The following is a 21,076-nucleotide window of genomic DNA, read 5'->3' on the forward strand; positions in this document are numbered from 1 at the left end:
TCTATTACCTATTCAAAGACATCTTGTTTCTAAGGTTTGGCCATTATGAATAAGGCTGCTAGGAACATCCCTTGAGGATTTCCTGCAGCTTCTTTCTTTCCTTCTCTTTCTCACTGTTGCTGTTCCTCTTGGAAGGAGGGCAGGGAGGGTGATGAGACCCTCACTTGTGCATCCAGCCACCCCTCCCACCTGGTCATGTGCAGTTCGGCCCTAACTGCACATGACTCCAGAGTCCCTGGAGAGGCTAGAGCAGCGGTTCTCCGCCTGGGGGTAGTGATCCTGCAGGTCAGATATTTCCATTACAATTCATAACAGTAGCAAATTTACACTTATGAAGCAGCAACAAAATAATTTTATAGTTGGACATGAACTGTATTAAAGGGTTACAGCATTAGGAAGATTGAGAACCACTGGGCTAGAAGATAGAAATGGGGAAGGGATTCCGTCTACAGAACCATGAGAAGACATCATCCATGCTGGGTACAGAGCTGCCGGTGTGGCTGCCTTTAGGTCACCCATTCATTACTCTGTAAGTTTATTGCTTTCTCTGAGTGCACTTTGGTTGACTCATACCTCTCTTTATTGTTGGGATCATAGGAGGAAATAGATATTTTTCACTTCTTTCCCCAAGGGAAGTAATTTTAGCAACACCCCCTAAAGGTTGCGACCTGCATTTTTAAAGTCTCTTGGAATAAAATTTCAAGTGTTCTGGTTGAAAAACTGCAAACCCGAAAGTGAGTCAGGCTTGACTCACTTGGAAGATAGCTGTCCAAGAAGACTGTCTACAGAATGAGCATATGGCAACAGAGGAGACTGGGAAAGCGTAACTTCTGATGTAGGACAAGTAATGGAGCCTAGGAGTCAGGTGTAGGGGCATGGGTAGGCCAGGAAATGGTGCTTTGGAGGATGCTGATATCACAGAGACTCAAGCATCCCATTCGAGAGAGTACCATCTGGGTAAATCAATACCAGACTCTAACCTGTCAAGAGAACATTTTCTACTCTTATCTGTGACAGACAGAGGTAAAAACTCTACCCACTGGCAAAAGGGAGGCGACAGGCAAAGGGCCTGTGTCAGTCACCTGCTTCACCATTGTGACAAAATATGGGACAAAGTGACTCGAAGAAGGTCCCTTTCTGCTCAGCCCTACGGCACGCCCGTCATATGAGGGAGGCAGAGCAGCAGGAGTGTGACGCCGCTGGTCACACCGCATCTGCAGTCAGGAAGCAGCCAGAGAGGAACGATGGGGCTCAGCTGACTTGCTCCTTGGGAATCACTCCAGGACTTAAACCCGGGGAATGGCACAACCCACATTTAGAACGGCTTTCCCACTTCAGTTATCCTCATCCACAGAATCCCTCACAGGCCAGCCACGAGGTTTCTCTGCAGTGATGCTAGATTCTGTCAAGTTTATAATCAAAATTAGCCAATATACTGCCTGGACTATGTGGACAGCAGATTGTTCATGGGCTTAGGGCAGAGGGAAGGCAGGCTAGACCCATCCACTTACATTAAGACAGGTATCGCCTGTTCATCAGAGACCAAGCGGTAAAGAGGAATACACCTTGCTGTTGGTTAACCGTGGCCCTGTCTGTGCCTTCCAATCCTGCAGGCCTGGCCTTCGCGATGCTGGCAGCTGTACCTCCGGTGTTTGGCCTGTACTCTTCATTTTATCCTGTTATCATGTACTGTTTCTTTGGAACCTCCAGACACATATCTATAGGTAAAAAACTATATTCTTGTTATTATTGCTTAACAGAACTTTTGTGGCTGCATACCCATTAACTGCTTAAAAAATGCTACTGCACACTCCTGAGGATGTATGTCAGCAGTTGAGCACTCGCCTAGCCTGTGTGAAACTGTGGGTTCATTTCCCAGCAATGGAAAAGCACATGCATGTTCCCTCTTTTTCCTCTTCTTCTTCCTCTCCCCCCGCCACTTCTCCAAGATTTCTAAAATTAATAGCTTTCTTATAATCTTGGGTTAGTTAAATGGGCAATTTTCTTGCATAAAAGAGTGATTGTTGAAAGCTGTAAAATGAGACAAATGCTTTATTTCCCAATACACTTGGACTGTGTCTGGTTTTCCTTCTTATTTATTTTAATAGTGATACTCAGGGCTCCTAATCACCTTGCATGCATAGCATCTTCATCATACTTTAATCACATGTTTTCTCTTCAGTGCATTTAGGAACAGATGCAGGTAAATTTAATTATAATGCTAGAACTTTGTAAGGCTGCCAGCTGCAAACAAACTCATACAGTGTTCCGGATATCTATTGCTTGGTAACAAGTGCCACCCAACTTAGAAGCTTATATTGTACATCACTTTTAAAAATAAATAGGATTCATGAAAAACAATTATTTCACTATCTCTCCCAGGATTTACCTAGGCAACTCTACCTCTCTTCCTACTTCCTCCCTTTCTTCCCCTTTTCCTCCCCTTCATCTCTTGTCCATGTGGTCTCAGGAATTGCCCACATGGCCTTGCTAGAGCTTTTTCACACATGGTGACCTAGGCTCCAGCAGAAGTTCTGAAGCTCTTGAGCTGGTAAGATGGCTCAGCTGGTCAAGGAGCTTATGTCCAAAACTGATGACCTGAGTTCAATCCCTGTGACCCACCAAAAGGAAAGAACTGACTCCCATAAGTTGTTCTGTGATTACCACACATGAGCTATGAGGTAAAATGCCCACTTCTTTCCCCCACATGTGTGTAGTGTACATGCGTGTAGTGCGTGTGCGTATGCGTGTGCGTGTGTGTGTGTGTGTGTGTGTGTATAAATGCACATGTATGCATGTGCACACACATGTGGAGGCCAGAGGTGAATGTCAGGTGTCTTCTGCTATCACACTCCTCCTCATGTCTTGAGGCAAAGTCTCTCACTGAACCCAGAGTTCGCTGATTGGCTAGACTGGTGTGAGCTCCAATGATCCACTTCTCTATACTACCCTCCTCCCAGCACTAGGGTTACAGACACGCACTACCACACCAGATTCTATGTGGGCACTATAGATCCTAGCTCAGATCCTCAAGCTGGCAGAATAGGCACTTTCCCGACAGAGCTACTCTGCAGGCCCACAGCTTCACTGTGGAGGTTCCTGCAAAGGCTACATCCGGCCTGCTGAGAAACCATCCATGTGAGGCAAGAAAGAAATCCAGTTCAGCATGACTTAGTTAGCCGGTGCTGGTTCAGATTTCTAGAGTCTAACACCAGGAAGTCTATTTTAGACATATTTAAGTATAGTACAATTTTGGTAACAATTATCTCAATCCCATGTGCACAATAAAGCTTAAGACATGACTATATTCAAACTCCTTTGCAAAGTACACGTGGCCTCTACCATGAAGATGGATTCTATAGCTTAAGGGCCTAGGATCTGGTGTGTTCTCAGTCATATAGATAGCATAGAGGTCAGCGGGCCTCAAAGTCCGTATTAAATCTCTCTTAACTATTGACTGAAAAGCAATGCTCAAGGTAAAGGTCTTGGGGAGAAGAATTTGGGGTAAACATAATAGTCTGGGGGATTCAGGTGTGGCCTGTCCCTACAGATAGCACAGGCCACCAGGCTTTTAACTGCATTCACTCCCAGCCTCCTGGGTGGAAAACAGGCACATCCCTTCTGTTGAAGAGACAAGCCTGTGTACTTCATATCCCTGTTTTCCCCAGTTCTTATCTGTGAGCAGGAGGACCTCAGAAGTCACTCAGGTTCCCTGCTTTTTGATAAAATGACTCAGGGTCGTTCTTTTGGTTAAGTTATGAGCCCCTGAGCAGGGGTCCTTCACGCGCCTCTGTTCCAGGTCCTTTTGCTGTCATTAGCTTGATGATCGGTGGTGTGGCTGTGCGGTTAGTACCAGATGATATAGTCATCCCAGGAGGAGTAAATGCAACCAATGGTACGGAAGCCAGAGATGCATTACGAGTGAAAGTCGCCATGTCTGTGACCTTACTTTCAGGAATCATTCAGGTGAGACTCCAGTGTGAGGAGATGGACTCCAGTTTGTCTGTCTGTGAAATGCCTATTGAATTCTCTTAGCTGGTCTCACGCTGTGTGGGCAGTGCCAGACAGCAAAACTCCAGAGCTGAGGGCTCAAGACGCTGGGAACAGCTACCCAGTGGATACCTTAGCTACCACTAAAAATGACTAGCAAGAATCCCTTGAGTGTTCCAGATATTCCAAAAGCAAAATAAGTTTGATGGAGTGGGTGGTAGTTTGGGGAAGAGGCCTCCTTTATGAGCTTGGGGGGAATGGCATGTGTATTGCCTGCATGAGTGAGCCCTTCACCAGAAGAGGATACGCATGGCCAAGGTTCTGAGGGACTCAAGCCATATCAGGTTGAGCGTTATAACTGGTGATCTGTTAGCTGCCACAGTTACAAGTCTACAGGATCAGGAAATAACCTAGAAAGAAATCACATGTTTTCTGCTGATTGCCATTTTCTAACTCACCATGCTATTTGTTTGTTTCTTTGTCATTTTAAAACTATAGTTTTGCCTAGGTGTCTGTAGGTTTGGATTTGTGGCCATATACCTCACGGAGCCTTTGGTGCGAGGGTTTACCACTGCAGCTGCTGTGCATGTGTTCACCTCCATGTTAAAATACCTGTTTGGGGTTAAAACAAAGCGGTACAGTGGGATCTTTTCAGTGGTGTATGTAAGTAAGAGACTCCTGACTTACTGGCTCCCCACACCCCTGCCCCTGTTTGCTTCTGTTTATCTTTCACCTTCTTCCTCTAAGGCTTTCTGAGAAGAGGGCTAGGGCAAAGGTTAAAGCCTGAAGGCCACGCTGTGGGTATGTGATTCTCCCTGCTTCAGAAGGAGTTTGTTATTAAGGCTCTGCTGGTGCCTGCAGCAGTTTTTCTGATTAGCTGATTATTCTGATTAGCCTGTAAGACCAAACTATAGTGGGTGCCTTTTGTTTTTTTGTTTTTGGACACTAATAAATAACTTAAAGATATCATAGAAAGCTGGGTGTAGTGCACACATGTTTAATCCTAGCACTTCGGAGGCAGAAATAGGCAGATTTCTCTGAGTTTGAGGCCAGCCAGGGCTACATAGCGAGACCCTGTCTCAAAAACCAAACAAATAGAAGATATAATAAGAAAGACATCTCTTTTAAAAGCTGCTTATTCAAACAGGCAAAAAAAAAGAGCTATAAATGGCTTAAGTGAGAAAAGTAATCAGTTTAATATAGTGAAACGTGTCTAGACTATACACATGGAGAAAGTGAAAGTTGTTTCCAAGTGCACCATAAAACAACTGATCAGGACAAAGCTAACCGTAGGAAGTTAATGACAAATCCTGAAAGTTCAACGTTTTCATACAATACAATATAGCTAGAAATCACTAGCAAAATAGTTTCCCAAATCCTGAATGGGGACTGGAGAGACATCTCAGCTGTTAAGAGTGCTTGCTACTGTTGCCGGGTGCCAGAGTGAACTCCTATCACCCACGTCAAGCAGCTTATACTTGCCTGTGTCTCTAGCTCCAGAAGATCCAGCACCCCCTTCTGGCTTCATTGGGGGCACACACATATACACATGCACACACAGATAAAATACTTAAAAACAAAATAATAACAACTACTACAAAACCTATTTTTAGAATCCAACAACAAAAACAAATAAACAAAAATGAAACCAAACAGTAAAAGCATTTCTAAATGGCCCCTGAAGTAACTATAGCCAGTTGACAGTGAAATACTACAGAGGACATTTTCAGCTCCTTGGCTGTAGCCTTTGCAGGTGTTTCTCTGCCATGCCTCCACTAGGCACTGAGATGAGTGACAAGCTGAGCAGACACAGTGTTGACCTTGAGGCTGACAGTCCAACGGGAAGATAGTCATGGTGAACCATGATTGTACAAATGTGCATCACAAACTATCTTAAGTGCTATAAGAAGGGGAATGGGATGCTCTGAAAGTTGAGTACAGACACCTTTAGATTAGGGTTCTGGGACAATTCTGGGCATTTAAATTGAATTCTGTAATTGATAATACAGGAATCAAACTGTAAGGATATCCCGCAAATTATTAATTTCTCGTGATAGCTGGAAATACACCTCATACTCTGAGACTTCTCAAAATGACTTACCATTAGAGGAAATGCAGTCTGTACCTGCATGAGCACTAGGGCAGGTGTGGTGGGCTCTCTGCTGTGTTGGATTCAGATGAAATGATTATATTTGGGGTATCCAGACCACAGCCCTAAGATGCTGCCTTTCTTCTCTAGCTCTCCTGGGCTTCTTTCTAGACATCATTCTCCTGGCTCCAAAGCCCGCCTGGCTTCACTGTCACATTGCCACGACAACTGCTAAGTCAGATTTCTAAAGCTTTGCTAGGTATTGACTTCTGCTGTATTCTGTGGGGTTGACCCTGATTCTTTCATAACATTCACAACTCAGCCCCAGAGGTATTTTTCTGAATTTTATATGAGCTACATTCCAATATCAGCATATGAAAAGCACCATAATCCTTGCGCAGTGGAGCATGCCAGTACTAACACTCCAGAGGAACATGAGTTCAAGGACTCCTAGTGAGATCCTGTCTCAAGCAAAACAGAACAACAAAGCCATAATGTTGTTGGGTAAGAATCGTGAGTATAAAGTTGTGTGGTTAGGTTAAAGAAAAGGCCTCCTAATCGGTAGAAGATACAAAGAGAAATGCTTCAGATTGAAACCATTTGGTTTGTGTGCTGAAGGTTGAACCCAGGGCCTGGGGCATGCCCACTACATACTCCACCATTGAATTTTACACTAGCTCTCCTCCACCCACCTCTCTTTTCAGTTTAGGCTCAGCTGAATTTTTTGGAGACTTTTTTACTATGGTAAAATATATTCAACAAGAGGCTTGGCCGGAGAGACGCCTCAGCTTTAGCAGTGAGTGCTTGCTGCCCCTGCATGAGACCTGGATTTCTCCCAGCACCCGTGTGGAGCCTCACAATCGCCTGTAACTCCAATGCCAGGGGATCTGAGCCTTCTTCTGACCTTCATGGGCTCGTTGTTCAAATGCATACACTCAGGCACACATGCAGACTGATCAAAAAAATCAAATATTTTAAAGATACGTAACGAAATGTATCTCACTGTTCACATTATTTTTAAATGTACAGTACAGTAGAATTAAGTGCGTCCATTCTGCCGTGCAACTGTGGTAACCCTCCATTTCTAGAACCTTTTCAGCAACCCAGATGGGAGCTTTGCACTCACAGAGCAGTCTCCCATCCTCTCCGCTCAGCTAGCCTCTGTCACACTGTCTCTGCCTGTCTAGGTACCTCGTGTGCTGTCATGCAGTCCAGGAGCCGCGGCTTGATGTAAACCTGCAGTGTTCACTGTGTTACAGAGTACAGTTGCTGTGTTGCAGAATGTTAAAAACCTCAACGTGTGTTCCCTAGGCGTTGGCCTGATGGTTTTTGGTTTGCTGTTGGGTGGCAAGGAGTTTAATGAGAGATTTAAAGAAAAATTGCCAGCACCCATTCCTCTAGAGTTCTTTGCTGTAAGTACATGCAAGATGGTGGCCTGTTCAGCCCCTGCTATCGCATGCACCTGCTCCTGTAAGGGGTTCTGAAGTGGGTGATAGAGGGACCGGGAGCTGGAGGGTCCTCCCCCATTCTGCAGAACAACTAACAAAATAGTTTTTTTTACATGCATTAAAACATAGACATAGATGACTTTTAAAACCTGAGTGAAGATGTTAATGCGAATTTTAACTTGGTTATCTATGAGAGATGGGATTTGGAGGGATTTGTTTTCCTTAAGTTTTTTCCATTACCTGCTTATTTTTTAAAGATCGCACATTATGCTGGGTGGCAGTGACTCACACCTTTAATCCCAGCACTTGGGAGGCAGAGGCAGGTAGAGCTCTGTGAGTTTGAGGCCAGTCTGGTCTACAAAGAGAGTTCCAGGACAGCCAGAACTACACAGAGAAACCCTGTCTCAAAAAACAAAACCAAAAAATCACACATTACTCTAATAACCCATTAATAACTTGAATAGCTTTACCTACTTTAATAAAGTGGCTTCCATTTTGAAAAGACAAAATTTCCCCCACTTTCTGTTTTCTGGCACTTCTAAGCTGAGAAAAATACCTCACAGTCTCACATAAGTCAAGTCCAAATATCTCACAACATATTCATGGCTAAAAAGTTAGTAGTGTTTTGTAAAAACATGCATACATATTGCAATAAACCATACTATGTTCATAAGTGACCACAATTATTTATTCATGGATGTGTACATGGAGTGGACATTATATATCCCTTAGCCTTGGAGTCAGAGTGAACCCTGCTCCCTCATGCCTCTTCACAGAGAGCAACCCCAGAACACCCAGTTTTTGCGAAGATGAGACATTATCAGAAGAACGTGGTCTAAATTGATGTTTAGACCATAAGCTACCACCAACCAGAAGTCTGCACAGTGACAGTTTCCCATAGCCCTTAAAATCACAACCCCACTGGATTCCCAAGTAGAAAGTTTGGACCTTACAAAGATTTTTTTCAAAAAATAACATATGTCAGCCACACGTGTCTATGATCCCAGTTCTTGGGAAGCTGACTCAGGAGGGTTATGATTTCAAGGCCAGACTGGGATACATAGGGAGAACTTGTTTTTTAAAAGAAAGAAAAGAGCAACAAAATCATTGTGGATCTGAAGAGGGAAGCTCCAGCTGCAAAACATCTGTCTAGTAAGTGCACAGAGAGCTCGACCCCTTCTGCCCTCGTCCTCGCCTTGGTCTTGGCAACACCCCACCAGTTTTTTTTTTCCCCTTTTATTCTATGCTTGGAATCTGCTTAGGAGTTTCCTGAATGCTAGGACTGTGTCTGCCCCTGAGCCACACCCTGGCCCTGTCTCAGAACAAGAAAAAGCAAAAAAGACCATCTCTAACAATTTCAGAATCTCTCTAGCTCGGATTCGGTGCAGAATACCAGTTTCTACCTGGAACAGCAAGAGGTGTAGGGCAGCTTTGCCAGGCGAAGGGCAGCAAAGCCGGCTGGGGAAGTAAATGATGCAGGAGGCCTTTCCTGCCTTGGGTACCAGTTCTGCCCACTGCTCAGATTCTCTCTAAAAATTCCTTCATGCTTCCCCAGGGAGTGGTTCTCCACAAGTGTCTTGAAATTGCAATCTTTCAATAATACCTTCCACATGCTTTTTAAACCTCTTGCCTGGGCGGTGGATAGCTCAGTGGATGAGCACACTTGTGGCCAAGCCCAACAATGAGTTCCATCCCCAGGACCCACGTGGTGGAAGGAGAAAACTGACTCCCAAAAGTTGTCCTCTAACCTCACATGAAGTGTGGCATGCACTTGCACAGAGAGACACACACTCAATTATCAATAAAATGTAACCTCCCCTGCACCCCCCCCAAAAGCAACCTGAAGCAAATAAACTTCTTACCTATGCAGTCCACAGAGAAAAGAGAAGAAAAAGTTCTCGTGAAAAGTTTGACAACAGGGTCTTTATGATTCCTTTTAAGCATGAACTTTATTTTTTTATTATAAATTTGTTTTTAACTTTGCATTTTGTGGTAGGAACATCTCTTCATGTCAATATGAAAACAACGGTTTAGTAATTAGTTACCACCACATAAAATTGAGCCTCCAGGTACTTAAACCATATTTGTTTTGTGAGTTTACTATTCCAGGCGTTCCTCCAGTTTGAGACACATAACCGATTCCATTAAAGTCGACAGACATAACTGCTATAAACATCACAGTCATTTCACTGAAGGGAGCCACAGACACTGGTGCTTCTGAGCCTGCTGTGGCGGACAGCAGGTTGATGTCACTAGCCGTCAGAGAGACTACTGCTGTAGGAGCGGCCTGTCCCTAGAGCTCACCTTCCTTCTCTCCTGATAGCCCCTTCCAAAAGCTCTGGAAACAGCAGTTCTTGGGGATAAAGTGAGCATCTATCACACCTCCTGTCAGGCTCCTCTGCTCCGAGGGTCTAGCTTCGTACCTCACATAAATCTAGGCCTTGGGAACACCGCTCTGGATGACATGCTGTGTACTCTGGACCTGGGGAAACTATGTGCCACTCTGGGAGGCTATTGACCATGTTGAGGGACAGCAGCAGCAGAATTCTAAAGCCAAATGTGGGTTCCATGGTGACAGACTGACATTACCAGCCTCACCACACATATGATGTAGCCTACCTGTCCCAAACTCAAGGTCAACCCCAGTGAGGGCCTCCTGCTGCAGTCAGCTAACCGGACACCTCAGCTGGGAACAGCGTACAAATAAATGGCACTGACTCAGGACTCAGGCTGTAGGGCTCTCTGTGGGATAAAGTCACTAAGAGGAGTCGACAGCAGCTGAAGATCCCCTCCTAACCCTGAGAAGTGAGAATAGATTTCCTGATCAACACATTCTTTGAGCCTTGATTTTGTGGTGTGTCAGGACTTAACTCTAAAGTCTTTTTGGTTTTGTGTCTGTTATAGGTGGTGATGGGAACTGGCATTTCTGCAGGGTTTAACTTGCAAGAGTCCTACAGCGTGGATGTCGTTGGAACACTTCCTCTAGGGTAAGAAAATAGTTTAAGAAGAATGATTGAATACTCAAGGGATCTACTATCTCCAACTCGGCATGAAAAATCATCTTTTCTACATATCAGATAGCTGAAGATTTTAAAGGCTTGAGTGTGTGTGTGTGTGTGTGTGTGTGTGTGTGTGTGTGTGTGTGTGTTGTTGGTTGAAAAGACATATCAGCTGGATGTGGTAGCATATACCTTTAATCCCCAAACTTAGGAGGCAGAGGTAGGCAGATCTCTGTGAGTTCAAGGCCATCTTGATCTTCATAGCAGGTTCCAGGAAGCCAGAACTATATTGTGAGACCCTGTCTGGTGGGGAGTGGGGAGGGCATAGCAGGAAAAAAATTTAAGATTTCATTTTTAACCATTTTTAAAGATTTTGTTTTTATTTGCATGTGTATATGCATGTGTACATGTTCAGATGTCTACCGAGGCCAGAAGAGGGCCTGGAGCTGGTGTTGCAGGAGATTGTCAGCCACTTGACATGGGTGCTGAGGACTGAACTCAGGCCTTTGCAGGAGCATCGACCACTGAGCCACCTCCCACCCCATCAACCTCTTCTAAATATGCAGTTCAGTAGTGTTGAGTTTATTCACACTGTAAACAGGTCTCTGGGACACTTTCACCTTGCAAATCTGAACTCTATGGTCATTAACAACCACACCTTCATTCTCCATCTCTCAGGCCCTGGTAACTGCAATTCAGTTTTCTGTTCTATAAATTTAACTATTCTTAGTACCTTTTTGCCAATAAATCATACAGTATTTATCTTTTTCTGATTGGTTTGCATAAAGAGGAAAAGAAATCTGAAACTTTTTGTTTGGTTGGGTTTGGTTTTGGTTTTTTAAGAAAGGGTTTCTTTGTGTAGCTTTGGCTGTCCTGAAACTAGTTGTGTAAACCAGGCTGGCCTCGAACTCACAGAGATCCACCTTCCTCTGCCTCCCAAGTGCTGAGATTAAAGGCATATACCACCATGCCCAGCTTCATTTTAAAATACCTTAAGTCACTTATCACAACTTAAGCTTTCATGTCCTCAGATCTTTATAACTTGCATTTGCACACCTTCTTAGACCCTAAAGCATTTTTTTAGATTCTCACAACTTAAGCTTTCGTATCCTTAGACCTCACATAAACTTTACACCACAAGACACAGGTGGTTGATTACCAAGAGCAATCATTGTCAAGTGAGTTTCTTTAAACAAAGGAATAATAAAAAGTTACATTGAAATTGAAATCTGTTTTGGGAGTTTATCTCTTTTTAGAGTCTGGTAGCAGGTAAACTATGTCTAGACAGTTTCCTAGACCTAATAATAGCTCTAGGAAAGTGAGGCCTGAGTCCTGATTTTTACACGTGAAGAGAACTGAGGAGGCAGCTGAAGCCTTGGTTGCTGCTGTTAAACTGATAAAGCTGTCACTAGCCTAGTCATCAAGGCCATCAGAGACCAGAGAAGGAGAAATCTTACCTGAATAAGCAGGAAGTACAGACCAAGCAGCTTCCGAATCTATTAAAAAACGACAAGACTTACCAGCTACCTGGACAATCCCCTTAGGTTCCTCTGTGGTCACTGTGAACAGAGGTCCTGGGGAAGCATCAGTCTTCAGCTGCCAGGCCCAGAAGATCCAACAGACTTTCTTGTGGAGGAGTGACTTGATGATCTAGAGAAAGTGGGGCAATCAATTCCCCAGTGTCCTGCTTGTCCACAGCCTGGACAGGGTCTGGCAGCGGGCAAGGTGAAGGCAGGTTTTCACCCAGTGGTCAGCTTTGCCACATTTAAAGCAAGATCCAGGTGGAGGTTCTTCTGTGCCCTATCATCTTTGGAGGAGATTAGGGGTGCTTCCAGGAGCTGGCACTTCTCTCTATTACAAAAGCTTTTTTTAATGGATCATTTTAAATGCCCTATTCAGCAGATCTCTGAAGACTTTGAGGACCATTATCTATTAAGTATATCTGATTTAGTTATTTGCTTTAGGCTTAACTTTGAAGCATATACAGGAGGCTACATAAGGCTATTCCTGTAATTAATTACATTAGTCTGGACACATTAAAGAATTTGATCCTTTATAAGGTGACTGACCATTAACTTGCATGTCTTAATTATCCTTAACAATTTGCAATCAATTAGTAGCTTTTATAAGAGTAGGACTTTACATTTCATACCTGTTAGGTTCAGCCTTTAAAAAAATATCAATCTGGGGGGAGCTGGAGAGATGGCTCTGTGGTTAGGAGCACTGGCTGCTCTTCCAGAGGACCCAGGTTCAATTCCCAGCACCCACAACGCAGCTCACAACTGTCTGTAACTCCAGTTCCAGGGGATCTGACACCTTCACACCAATGTACATAAAATAAATTTAAATAAATTATTTTTTTAAAATAACAATTTTTGAATGAAAGTTCTTTTAGTATCAAAATAAAACTTTTTTTTTTTTTTTTTTGGTTTTTTGAGACAGGGTTTCTCTGTGTAGCTTTGTGCCTTTCCTGGATCTCACTCTGTAAACCAGGCTGGCCTTGAACTTACAAAGATCTGCCTGGCTCTGCCTTCCAAGTGCTGGGATTAAAGGCGTGCGCCACCACTGCCCAGTCAAAATAAAACTTTTAATCATAGATACAGTCCATAGAGAGACTGGTAACTTTACTGATCCTTTTATAGTGCATCATTATGGAATATTGCAGTTTTTATGACTTAGTTTGTCTAAATAGCTAAAGCTTAAAAGACAAAGAAATTTGACCAATATTGCTGTGAACCTGAGTTTATAAATCTTGATTATCAAATATACCTTATTAGTCAAACATACGTTGTTACTTATCTAAATTTTCTAGTAGCTTGGTGTTAAACAGTTAGCAAAGACATAAGTAGGTAAACATAAACCTTAAGTCAGCATTTGTTAATCTGAGTAGACCTTTATAACCTTAAAGTTTTTTTTAAGATTTATTTATTTATTATGCATACAGATTCTGTCTGCATGTATGCCTACATGCCAGAAGAGGACACCAGATCTCATTATAGATGGTTGTGAGCCACCATGTGGTTGCTGGGAATTGAACTCAGGACCTTTGGATGAGTAGCCAGTGCTCTTAACCTCTGAGCCATCTCTCCAGCGCACAACCGTAAAGTTTTATAATCATATACATTACATTCCAAACCAGACACAAATCACATATATAGTATGTTATATCAAATATAACCTTAAATTTGTATCATCTTAAAAAATCCATACCTATCCAAAATATTTAAGACTTGTTGCTTCCTGTCTTAGTTAGGGTTTCTATTGCTGTGAAGAGACACCAGGACCATGGCAACTCTTATAAAGGAAAAGCATTAACTGGGGTGGCTTACATTTTCAGAGGTTTAGTCCATTATCATCACAGTGTGACATGGAGTGCAGACAGACATGGTACTGGAGAAAGAACTGAGAGTCCTATATCTTGACTCACAAGTAACAGGAAGTGGTCTGAGACACTAGGCATGGCTTGAGCATATATGAGACCTCAAAGCCCACTGCCACAGTGACACAAGGCCATACCTACTCCAACAAAACCGTACCTCCTAATAAGTGTGAGTTGAATCTAAGTTACATACACATATGTACACAGGGTTGAATCCAAGTTGCATACACACACATATGGATTTGAATCATTGTTACAGATATACATACATACATACACACACACACACACACACACACACATATATATACCCATGTCTAGATTTTTAATTATAAGCCTTTTGTTATACATTTGAAGCCAACTTTTGTTACAGATTTCATAGATTTGAATCATACCCAATGAATTTACAAATTCTGAGATAAGAGTTTATAGCATAATCTTAAGAGATTGTTTTTTTTTTAGAGCAGAGCACAAAGAACTCATAGAGAGAAATGATTTTTAAGAGTGGAAAGTAGAGAAAGTATAGAGTGGAGCAAGTTTTTTAAGATATTTGGGGATCATTTGTCTGTACAGTAGCAGTTGTTACAATTTGTGAGAATTTGGAAATCAAGTTTGCCAACTTTCTGTACTGAGCCCAAGCTATCATAAGAAAATCTGAGTCTGTGGAAGAAGAAGAGAGGGTCACAAAACGGAACACTGTGCAGGTGTGTTCCTATAAGCTCCAAGAGGGCACGGTGGGATGCAGGCTAGAGCCAGAGATAGCAAGGAAAGAGCAGGAGAGAAGGGAGATGTCCACGTGGGTTCAGCAGGCTGCAGGAGGCAGAGAAGCACATAGGTGCCCACGTGGAGGGCACAGCAGGCCAGAGGTGCAGCAGGCTGAAGAATTGGTGTCTAGAATTTGGAATCACATTCACAAACAAATGATTAGTACACACCTTAGGAGAGTTAGAGCAGCAGCTTGGTTCGGAGCAGATGCTGCGGGGAAAGCAGGTGTGTGCACCTGCAGCTGACCTGCTCCTTTGCTTTTCCCTGCTGCTCCTGCTAGGCCCGGCTCTGGCTCCCACTTTGCAATAAACTTACAGAATTTAAAGACCCAACATTTACACAGTGTCGGTGGAGGTAGGTCGGACAAAAACAAATAAGGCTTGGAGCAGAGAAGAAAGAAATAGGGGATGAGGGATCCTCTATGTCCCCCGATTGCTCGGTCAGCTATGTTTGGATTGATTATCTAAGGGATGTTGAGGCCAGATTTGACTGGGAAAGCAGACGAGTTTAGAGGCCTTTAAGTTGGGTGCTAGGTGGAGTCTGGGGTTCTTAAGAGAATCCTGAAGGAGAGCCAGGGGATACAGATGACACAGTTCTCATGGATGAGGAGGAGGGGTTCCAAGGCCGGAGGTCCCAGACATCTGAAGGACTCGGGGACCGAGTGAAGAAGCCGCAGCTATAGGGGTCACCTCCTCACCATATGGGGCCAGGGGATCAGCCTGGCTGAACTTGAGCAAAGACTTGGTGCCTGGTAACAGGACTTTCAAATGAAGCCAAAAGGTGAAAACTGAGCTCAAAAATGAAGCCTCCCCCTAGGGAAATGGTCAGAAGTGAGGTCAGTGAAGAAGGTCACCTATAGCCTTAGACTGTGGCTGAGGGTACCTCCACCTCCAAGAATACCAGAGGGGTGTCAGATGTTCAATTGTCATTTTTTCATATTCAGAGAAGCACTTACTCCGACTGAGAGGGAAAACTTAGCAATTGCCAGTTTTGGATGTCATGCACAGCGATCAGTGAGCCAGAAAGTGAATCTGTTGCAGGTGGACTGGAGATAAGGAATAGAGTCCCAGTGGGGCTTAGACCCCTACAAGGGGAAGTGTGCAGACACCAGGAGAGCCATCTGAGTCATCGGCACCAATGGCTTATGTGGCAGAGGTACCTTGGTGAGTTGGGGCCAAGGTATGCCGCAAAGATCACACAACAGATCTCATGCAAGAAATTTATTGAGGGGAGGGAAAGGCTATCTCTGAGTGGGCATGAGAGAGAGAGAGAGAGAGAGAGAGAGAGAGAGAGAGAGAGAGACAGAGAGAGAGAGAGAGACAGAGAGACAGAGAGAGACAGAGAGAGACAGAGAGACAGAGAGACAAGAGTGAGAGAGCAAGAGTGAGAGAGCAAGAGAACAGGAGAGTGGGCTGTGATGTCAGGGGGTCTTTTAAAGGGTATGGCTGCTGGTGATGACTTGGCTACTGGTACTGAGTCGCTGGCGGCAGGCTGCGGGAACACCTGATTTCTAACAGTGTGGAATAGGGATTTTCTTTTCTGTAAACCTTCTTTTAAACCTCTGCATGAGTGACACAAGGATTGAAAAGCAAAAAGGAGTCAACTCTAGCCTGAGCCTTTTAGTTGTGCATCCTTGAGCAAATGGCATCTCCTCTCAAAGCCCATGCTTCCCATCTGCTGTGTGAGTGTGGTGGTCCATACTTGTTCCAGCTATAGCTGTGACACTCAGGGCAGTGTGTGTGTGTGTGTGTGTGTGTGTGTGTGTGTGTGTGTGTGTGTGTGTCAGCGTGTGCAGCAGACATCCAGGGCAGGCCAGCGAGAAGCTCCAGGGCTCATCCCAGTGGGTTTTCCAGTTTTAGTTTATATGCTGGTTACTTCTTTGCTTCCTCTGTATTAGCCAATTCCACATTTTTAACCTGAGTTATTACATTTACATTGAAAGGAAAAGAGGGACCCATCACCTCTGACTGACTCTCCCTGACCCGGCCATCTCTCTCACTGCACCTCCAGCTGTGTCTCTGTCTTTCTGTATTTGCAGTAATGCCTCTCTCTTCTCTTCTTTTCTCTTTTTCTCTTCTCTCTTCTCTTCTCTTTTTCTCTTCTCTCTTCTCTCTTCTTCTCTCCTCTTCTCTCTCTTCTCTCTCTTCTCTCCTCTTCTCTTCTCTTCTCTTCTCTTCTCTTCTCTTCTCTTCTCTTCTCTTCTCTTCTCTTCTCTTCTCTTCTCTCTCTTCTCTCCTCTTCTCTTCTCTCTCTTCTCTTCTCTCCTCTCCTCTCTCTTCTCTTCTTCTCTTCTCTCTCTTCTCTCTTCTCCTGTCCTCTCCTCTTCTCTTCTCTCCTCTTCTCTTCTCTTCTCTCCTCTCTCTTCTCTCTCTTCTCTTCTTTTCTTCTCTCCTCTTCTCTCTCTTCTCTCCTCTCCTCTCCTCTTCTCTTCTCTACTCTTCTCTTCTCTTCTCTTCTCTTCTCTTCTCTTCTCTTCTCTCTCTTCTCTTCTCCTCTCTTCTCTTCTCCTCTCTCCTCTCCTCTCCTCTCCTCTCCTCTCCTCTCCTCTCCTCTCCTCTTCTCTTCTCTTCTCTTCTCTTCTCTTCTCTTCTCCTCTCTTCTCTTCTCCAAAATCCAAATATCTGCCCAGATGTTGGACACTGAGAGAAGCTGTCCTGTTCCATCAGGCTATGCCCGACCAGGAGTCTCCAGGGAGGCAGAGAGGCACAGAGTGCTCTCACACAGAGACCTCCCTCCACTGAGCCACTACTTCAGGGAAAGCTTCCAATTGTAAACAGAAAATCAGTTTTATGAACATGTTTTTTAATAATGACTCAGAACAAAACCATAACAAGGCAATAATTTTGTTTTCAATTTAGACTGAGATTTGTAAACTACTTTCATATTCACCCTCCCAGTTGAGGCTGTAGTCACCCTATTGACAATATATACATGTCATTGTCCCCGTTAAAAAACAGGGACAAAAGTTACCCTCATTCATTCAGCTGTTGTTACTGAATGCTGACCGTGTGCCAGGGACATGGCAGTCACAAACAAACACACACACAAAAACTTCTCTTGACCCCTGAGAGCTTTGTGACCCACTGACACAAACAGCCAATCAGCACCAACAGGCAGGGGAGAGCTGAGTAGGAAGGACACCCGGTAAGGGAGAGAGTGCAGGCTGGCGTGTCAGGAAGAGTCCCGAGAAGGTGATACTTCAGAGACCTAAGTGAGCTGCCTCAGGGACTTGCCCCGAGTTGGTCCTCGGATGCCTGTTTCGTATTCTTTCCACTACCTCACTCGGACTCTCTAACAGTGAGTCCTGTGATAAACATTAGTCTTTAATTAGATCCAGCAGATAATCCTATTCTGTTACTAGCTACAAATAATTTAATTAAATGAGAAAGTCTAACGTTTAGATTTTTCCTTTAAATAAACAAAACAAAAAACCACTGGTAGGTTAACATCTGTGTCCCCTTGACTGGTCCTTGATGCCTCCCTCCCCTAAGGCACTGTACCAGTGTCCCACTGTCCCACTGTACCAGATGTGCTGCCCACCTTCCATCTGTGGGACATGTGCCTAAACTTTAAAAACGAGACAATGATTTTACCTTCTGAAGCTTGGCTATCCAGAACACTTTACCTCTTGAAACTTCCTCAAAACCAAGCAGGTGTTCAAATGTGGTGGCATGCACCTGTACTCCTAGCATATGGGAGGCTGTGGTAAAGGGAAGGCAAATGTGAGGCCAGCCTGGGCTACACAGTGAGCTGGAGCCAGCCTGGGCTAACAGCTGGGGCTGGCTGGCATCTTCTTTCCTCGTGGCATCTCCAGCAGAACAGCCAATTCTTTTTACGTGATTTCCTCAGAGTCTGGGAAAGCAGAGGATTTCCCAGGCTGTGTGAAGCTTGAGGGTGTCACTTTCTCCGCGTTTCTGCTGGTCAAGGGTGTAATAAATTCTTTTTGGATCACTATGACCTAAACACCTAGTAGGCAAAAAAGAACAAGAAACAGAAATGAAGTAGCACAGGTCCATGTTGCTCAGAGTTCCAGAGAGATTTGGTCCTCATAGCAGGTAAGGTGTGGTGGAGGAGCAGCATTGTCATGGATGGCAGCAGGAGTGGGCATTAAGTCCACAGGCAGCAGCAAGCTGGAGGCAGAGAGCCCAGCAGGGAGCCAGGGGAACAGATGACCTTCAAGGTCCTTCCCCTGCTAACCTGCTTCCTCTATGCGGCCTGCCTCCTAAAGGCTCATGTATTTCAGAAATGCCAGGAGCTGGGGACTGAGAGTTCAAAACATGGGGACATTGCAGAGTCAGACCATCACAGCTTCTTGCACATTCGGCTCAGAGGCCTCCTGCAGGGGACTGACCTGGCTAAGCATTGCTTGACATCATGAGGTTTCCTCTAGAACATTGGTGAAAGCCCCAGTGATCTGTTACTATTGCATTCTGCATGCCTGTAAAACCAGCACCATGTACATAACACCAAGTCGTAATAGCTGGGGCCGAATAGCCCACAGCAACAGTAGCCTGTGAGCGCCTGCACAGCTGGACTTGGTGAACCGCTTTCCTAGGCATCCCTTTTTCTGCAGGGCACTCCTTCATCTCTCTCTCTTTTGAAATGGAAGTTTCAAATAAACTTGCATTCTCGTATTCTGAGGCCTTCAGGGAAAGGGGTCTCCATAGCAAGGTGTCTTTCCTATTGTCCCACTGCATGGTCCCTGGCTTTTCTTTAATGGCACGAATCTCTTTACCAACCTGCTTTGTCTGGAACAGCTCTAAATGTGTTCTCTGGCCTTTCCTGTCCAGTCTGCTCATTTGTTTATCTAAACTCTCACTACCTGGCTAAAAGCAAGTAATAACTAAGCTACAGGTGAAATGGTACACGTGTTGTTGAAGTTTCCTCCACCAAATCAACTAGCCGATTACTTCCTCACTCCTCCTCAGTCATCTTTTCAGGACACGGACCCATTATCCAGATTCTTGGGCAAAAGTAACATAAATCACCTCTAGCCCAGTTCTCACGAGGGAACTTGTTCTCATCTGAAACCTCATGAGCTCAGCTTTCACATTCACATTTCTGTCCACATTTTGGACTTCCAAACTCCCAGCAGAACCAACCAGGAGGCTTTTGTTAGCGTTCTAGGATTTAATCAAGCCCACAGCTTCAAACTCTTCCTCATTTCTCCTCAAAGTCATTTCTAACCATCTGAGAAGTACGGATTAGCTCTGTCACAGTGATGACCCCATTTCTTGCATACTCTGTAACTGTGACCAGATTACCTGGCAGAAACAATGTAAGGAAGGAGAGAGATGTTTTGTCCCTTTCTGTCCATCATAGTGGGACAGGCGTGGCTCCATCCACAGCAGCAGGAGCATGACACAGTGACTTCTCACATCGTGGATGAGGGAGCCTTTCGGCCAGGCCATAACCAGGGGTAGAGATAGCCTTCAAAAGCCTACCCCTACTGATCTACCTCTGCTGGCCAGGCCTCACCCCTAAAGACACCGCAGCTTTCAAAATAGAGCCACAAATGGGGCACGAGTGTTCAGAACACGCGCCTATGGGAGACGTTGATGGGGCACGAGTGTTCAGAACACGAGCCTGTGGGAGACGTTGATGGGGCACGAGTGTTCAGAACACGCGCCTGTGGGAGACGTTGCAAACACAAGCCAAAACAGCCCATCTGGAGGCCAGCCTAGGTCCAGTAAGAGAGCGGCATCTAGATGGAAGAAGCAGTTGTGTCTGCAAGTGTGAGAGGAATGGCTGGAATTTGAAGCTAACTACCGCGCCTATCAATATGTACTCACAAACAAATAGATGCTGAAGGGCCCAGAAAGTGGCAGCTGACTGGTAAAAATCCAAGGGTCACTTTCTTGAACTCATTTCCAAACATATTCTGTTCTAGTATCCCATATTTCCGGCCGAAACCAGCTGTCAGGTCCCTGTTTGTAGTCAGGCTTTGTCTAGGTTTGTCTTTCTGTTCTGTCTTGGGAAAATCACTTCATAGCTGAAAGTATCCCTTTTTCACCTATAATCTGGAATATTGGTGGAGCCTATGAAATAGGGCTGTTGTTGAGAGAGAGGGTTTATGTAAAAAATAAACTAGGCTTATGAGGGTCCTTCCACGCCTCCCTTTCCTTACCTCAGGGTTTGGAATGCCCTTCTGCCCTTGCACTTCGACACAGTGTGAAAACACTGGGGAAAAAGGCAAGTTATACATGCTTTTGTGTTCTTCATGGAAGAACTGGTTGGGCTTGCACAGCTGTGTAATCTGGTGCTTTGTTTGCTCGTCTGTAAACTTGGGGCTGTGGTGATGCTTCATTCGCAGTCATTCAGAGATAGTTAAGCAAGCATAGAAACCAGCACAGAGGACTTCACACACAAGAAAGTGGTAACTGGCTTATATAGCAAGTAAGTGAAT

General features: G+C 44.5%; 1 protein-coding gene across 5 annotated transcripts in view; it reads left to right on the forward strand.

Annotated features, from left to right (window-relative positions):
* Positions 1-21,076, forward strand: part of Slc26a5 (solute carrier family 26 member 5) — a 39,889-nt gene that overhangs the window by 4,899 nt on the left and 13,914 nt on the right. For 4 of the 5 annotated variants that reach the window (XM_059256466.1, XM_059256465.1, XM_059256468.1 and 1 more), the window contains exons 3-7: positions 1,614-1,724; positions 3,800-3,966; positions 4,489-4,653; positions 7,339-7,491; positions 10,432-10,514. In XM_059256466.1, the coding sequence (XP_059112449.1) occupies positions 1,614-1,724; positions 3,800-3,966; positions 4,489-4,653; positions 7,339-7,491; positions 10,432-10,514 (679 nt within the window). The remainder of the gene's footprint in view (positions 1-1,613; positions 1,725-3,799; positions 3,967-4,488; positions 4,654-7,338; positions 7,492-10,431; positions 10,515-21,076) is intronic. The other variant, XM_059256469.1, reaches the window with a different exon arrangement.

This window comes from Peromyscus eremicus, chromosome 3 (genome assembly GCF_949786415.1).
Source record: "Peromyscus eremicus chromosome 3, PerEre_H2_v1, whole genome shotgun sequence".
Lineage (NCBI taxonomy): Eukaryota > Metazoa > Chordata > Mammalia > Rodentia > Cricetidae > Peromyscus > Peromyscus eremicus.